Source organism: Arachis duranensis, chromosome 5 (assembly GCF_000817695.3).
Source record: "Arachis duranensis cultivar V14167 chromosome 5, aradu.V14167.gnm2.J7QH, whole genome shotgun sequence".
NCBI classification, from domain to species: Eukaryota; Viridiplantae; Streptophyta; class Magnoliopsida; order Fabales; family Fabaceae; genus Arachis; species Arachis duranensis.
The window spans coordinates 48,992,511-48,997,724 of NC_029776.3; the positions used below are offsets into that span (position 1 = coordinate 48,992,511).

Sequence of the window (5,214 nt, forward strand, 5' to 3'; positions counted from 1 at the left end):
GTTATTTATATGATGAATTTGTTGTTTTTTTATAATATTTTTCTAATACTCTTTTATGCATATTTTTACTTTTTTTTTAATAAAATTTTTATTATTTTTTATTTATATAAATTTTTTTACTGTTATTTTTATTTTTTTTTTGTATGAAATATTTTTTTGTTTTAAATTATGATTCTCAAAATCAATTTTACAAAATCAATTTTATACAAATCTTCATTTACAAACGATAAACCAAACACACACTAATAAATACAGTGATAAATCAAGTTTAATTTTATCAGCCAAACATAAAGTTAATCTCACTCAACTCAATTCAGCTCAATTCATTTTCAATCCTACCTGTGTTTATGTGTTGCAAAGCACAAAGAGGGAAAAAGGGTATTTGCGGCAAATTGAAGATGCTTTGCATGTGCCATTGGCAGCTTGCTAACCATCCTAGTAAAAACCGCTATGCCCCACATGGATTTTAAAGATTTCCCCCTATGAAAGCAACAAAACCACACGCTTTCCACCAAAAACCACTCTTGTGTCTAACAAGCTATGTTATTCTAGCTATAGTTCGTTTATTTGGCATTTAGTAATTAGTAGAATCTGTGTAAAATATAGTCTTTTGGGCAGTTAAATCTAGTGTTTAGTGGTTAGGTCTCCTATTTCCTATATTTTACTTGAATTACGAATGTGTATTTGACTTCACGTATCCCCTCTTATCTAGATTTATGTGAGTGATGATTTCAACTGTTACTGTAATTCGTATTTATTAAATATTTAACTGTTTGACTTGAGTAGAAATTATTACCACCATCCTTTTTAAATTTTTTCTGTTGTTGTTGTAAAATTCGACCTTAACACCTTTAAAAGGAAAAGTTTATTATCCATCACTTTAAGAACTTACTGATATATTTTAATCTATTTGAGAATAAAAAAGGAAAACCTTCTAAATTTAGATTAAACACTCAAATTGATTTTAAAAAAATTTTAGATCAAATACTTTTATCTCTTAACAACTTTTTGTACTGAATATTATTTTTATCAGATAAATTAGTCCATTTATTATTTAAAAAAAATCTAATTTCTCTTATAGTGATATTTGTTGAAAATTTAATTGTCTATCTTATAAGAAAATTTATTAAAAACTTATTTATTCGACACACATTAGAAATTTGACTGAAAACAACAAAAAAACAATCTGTCCAATAAAAATAACTTTTGAGAATTTCTAAATAATAAAATTTTATCAAATTTAGGAACCAAAGTATCCTACATGAAATTCTTTTAAGGACAATTTGTTTACTCTTGATTTTTTTATGGCAAAGATATACCAAAATTAAGATTAAGAGTGGACAATCAATGTGGCAAGAAAGAAAAATTCTTTTGAAACTTCAAAAAGTGGACCCCTTTCAAGCCTTCCTTTTGCAATTTGCATCATTATTAAAAAAATATATGTATTATTTGTATAAATGTTTTATTTTTAGTATTAAATTAATTGAGAAAAATATATAAATGTATACCGTAAGGCTGCGTTTGTTTTTGGAGACAGGACAGAACATGACACTAAGACAGAGACAATAGAACGGAGACACCAAAAATTATTTTTTGTGTTTTGTGTTTGGATATGATGGACAAGACACTGATATAATGTCCTGTATTATGTTTGGATAGACATGGACAAAACTAAAATAGTATGCAAAATGACTGAAATAGTCAAATAATTCCAAATTTTTTACATCATACAAATCAATTTAATAAAAAATAAGAGTACGTAAGAGTACAAAAAATTACAAGAAAAATTAGTCTATGAACTAATAAGATAAAAATGATATTAAAGTAACAAAATTAAAAATAAATAAAGTAACATAAAATAGAGAAGTGAATTAAATCTCCATTAACACAGCATGCCATAAAGAAGAGAATGAACAATAAAAAAGAATAAATTAATTATCCAATCAAATAAAAAATTCTAAAAAAAGAGAGTATCTAAAAAAAGAACACAGAGAAAGAAGAACTCCGATGTAGAGAAGAAGTTAAAATTAAGAAAAATAAGAAGAGATAATAGTAGAATAATAAAAAATATCTAAGGATAGAAAGGGAAAAAATTTTGATTAAAAAATTCGTGTCCATCTTTTTAAATCCCGTGTCTATCATTGTCCTTCGTAAAAGAGTGGACACAAAAATATAAAATAGTGTCCTGGAGACAATGTGTTCCGTGTCCATGTCTCTACCTCCAAACACGTTTTAAACTTTCGGTGTCCATGTCTCTGTGTCCTGTCTCCGAAAACAAACGCTAGCTAACTGAACAAAAGAAAGTGGTAGATAGAATTTTTTTTATTCTAAAAGTGTGGAAAATAATAACCGACTTATACACCTATACCTATAGTATGCCCTTGCGGTTTTTGGTCCCAACAGTTATAAAAGCGTTAGTTAAAGTTAGTGAATTTGTGACTGTGGTCCCTGTAGCCACCCCCTTACAACCCAAAAAGGTCTATAAATTAAGTCGCACTTCCCTTCATTATGCTTCACTCAACTACTCATCAACAACACATTTGCCTCTCATTTGTGTCTACTTTCCAATAACCAAAGTAATTGCTTCTTCCAAATATTGCTTCTTCATGTGGACTTCTAAAGTGCACATTTTTCCTAGCACAAATAATGTTGCCAAAAGTAAAATGACTAAATTCTTTTTGTTTTAATTTTCTTGCTCAGGTTGTCAACAAGAAAAGAAATGGATCTGATTGGTTTGGTCTTGGTCATCAACCTCGCAATGTTCTCCTCCTCCGTGTACGGCTATGGCGGAGGAGGGTGGATTAACGCACATGCTACCTTCTATGGTGGGAGTGATGCTTCAGGAACAATGGGTACGTTTGATGCAGAACCAGCATAAACAACTTTACTCATAATTCATTAATAACGAGTTAAAAATGTGTTTAAAGAAGCTTTCGTTAGTTTTCGACAACGTATATATATTCTATTATAATTAAGTACAGGAAAAAATAATAATTCTATCCAAATTTCCTATTTTCATAATACCATTCTTTTTTTTTTTTTGATAAATTCATAAAAGATACCATTTAAAAAAAATCATGTGAAAATAAACATTATAAAAAATGAGAGTGACATTATCATTTTTCTAAGTACAGAATGAGTAGATAGAATGTAGTTATTTTATTACTAGTTTTGCATTAAATTGTGTGGAGTAGATAGTTGAAGCTTCTTTCTCTAGAGCAAAACCCATTTGAGAAATGAATAATTTCTTTCAAATTACTATTTTTCAGGTGGGGCGTGTGGGTATGGGAACCTGTATAGTCAAGGGTATGGAACAAACACAGCAGCTTTGAGCACTGCACTGTTCAACAATGGTTTGAGCTGTGGTTCATGCTATGAGATAAGGTGTGTGAATGACCGTAGGTGGTGCCTACCTGGCTCAATAATGGTAACTGCCACCAATTTCTGCCCTCCAAACAATGCCTTACCCAATAACGCAGGAGGGTGGTGCAACCCTCCCTTGCACCACTTTGATCTTGCTCAGCCTGTTTTCTTGCGCATTGCGCAATACAGAGCTGGAATTATCCCTGTTTCTTACAGAAGGTAACCTTTAATTTTCTTTTTGTTTTCTTCATGTCTTAATTTGAATATTAGGTTATGTTTAATTGGGGGATAAAAGTTTTCGTAAATAATTTTATTTATAAGTTTAGATATATTCATGGTAACTTTTATTCTATTTTTATCTCTCACTATACATACTTTTAATATGGCTCTATTATATGTTAAAATTTAAAACTCCTTCAAGAAAAAAAATCATATTTTTTCTGTAATTTTTTTTAAAACAAATAACATGTTAAAAAAATAAAGAAAAAGAAAAGAAAAGCCAATGACAAATATCTTCCCATGTGTAATTTTCACCATCAATGTATTCTATGTTAGCATTAGTTAAAAAAGGACCGGTTACCTCTCACTTATAACTAGTGAAAGTGATTTTTTTTATAATAATATGTTTTTTTTTCTATTTTCTTTTGTTTAAATGCTAAAAGAGGGAAATTACTAATTGCTTGTCTATTTTGGCAAAGATAAATCTATAGCCAAATTTACTCTACGGTCAAATATGATGCGAGCGAATTTTCTTCCGTGTTTAAAAATTGATTTTCTTTGATGTATCACTATGTCGTCTTTATAGTTTTTTTAAGTTGGAGTGGGGAAAAACTAGTAACATGTGTGTCACAATTTTTTTCTTCCTTTTTTGGTTCGGACAGAGTACCCTGCAGGAGAAGGGGAGGAATAAGGTTCACAGTCAATGGCCACTCATACTTCAACCTAGTCTTGGTGACAAACGTTGGCGGCGCCGGCGACGTTCATGGCGTGGCCATCAAGGGTTCAAGAACTGGGTGGATGCCAATGTCAAGAAACTGGGGACAGAATTGGCAGAGCAACAACTTCCTCAACGGCCAAAGTCTCTCCTTCAAAGTCACCACTAGTGATGGCCGTAGTGTGGTCTCTTACAATGTTGCCCCAGCTGGATGGTCATTTGGCCAAACCTATTCTGGAGCCCAATTCCATTAAGATCTCTTCGATTCGCGATATCTGTCACTTCGAAATTTTCGGTACGCCAAAAATATTTATATCTATGTACCAAAAAAAAAAAAATCGAAGTGGTAGTTATTAAGAATTGATGGTGGTATGCTATAGTTTCTTAAATTTAAATGTCCGTAGTAGTATATGACTTAATAGTATACTAGGATATTAGATAGTATGTTACTTGGTTATAGGGACAATTAATTAAGGGATAATTAAGCTATTTGCATTATTGGAGGGGGTTAGAAAATGGGAAGGGCTTATTTTAACTTAGCTCTTCATCATTTTCATTTGATTTGCGTTAAAGTAGGGAAATTCCTAATTAAGTGTTAGGAGCTTCCTTGATGATTGGGGGTGTTTTATATTTTATAGTGCTGCTAAAAGGAAAGCTAGCAGAATTAAAGTGGTTCATTGGTAAATTGGAAGAGGTGGACTATCTTAATTTCCACCCGCCATTGGTATTGGATCAGTGTTTTTTGCCCCTTCCACTGGTGGGGTGTTTAGTTACTTATCAGAAGCATTGTTTGCTTACTATAATCCATTGTAATCAGCCCTTATTAGCTGAGTATGTCTTTTTGCTGTATTAGAGACTCAAAGTGTAAATGTTTCTATTTCTGCATGTAATGGAAAGTTGAAGTAATTTACTAGTAA

At 31.1% G+C, this 5,214-nt stretch overlaps 1 protein-coding gene across 1 annotated transcript; it reads left to right on the forward strand.

Moving 5' to 3' along the window:
- Positions 1-2,446: 2,446 nt before the first annotated feature.
- On the forward strand, positions 2,447-5,214 carry LOC107489335 (expansin-A10). Its single transcript, XM_016110086.3, has 4 exons — positions 2,447-2,576; positions 2,701-2,852; positions 3,270-3,582; positions 4,245-5,214. The coding sequence occupies exons 2-4, from the start codon at positions 2,720-2,722 to the stop codon at positions 4,549-4,551; spliced, it is 753 nt and encodes a 250-aa protein (XP_015965572.1). The 5' UTR covers positions 2,447-2,576; positions 2,701-2,719; the 3' UTR covers positions 4,552-5,214.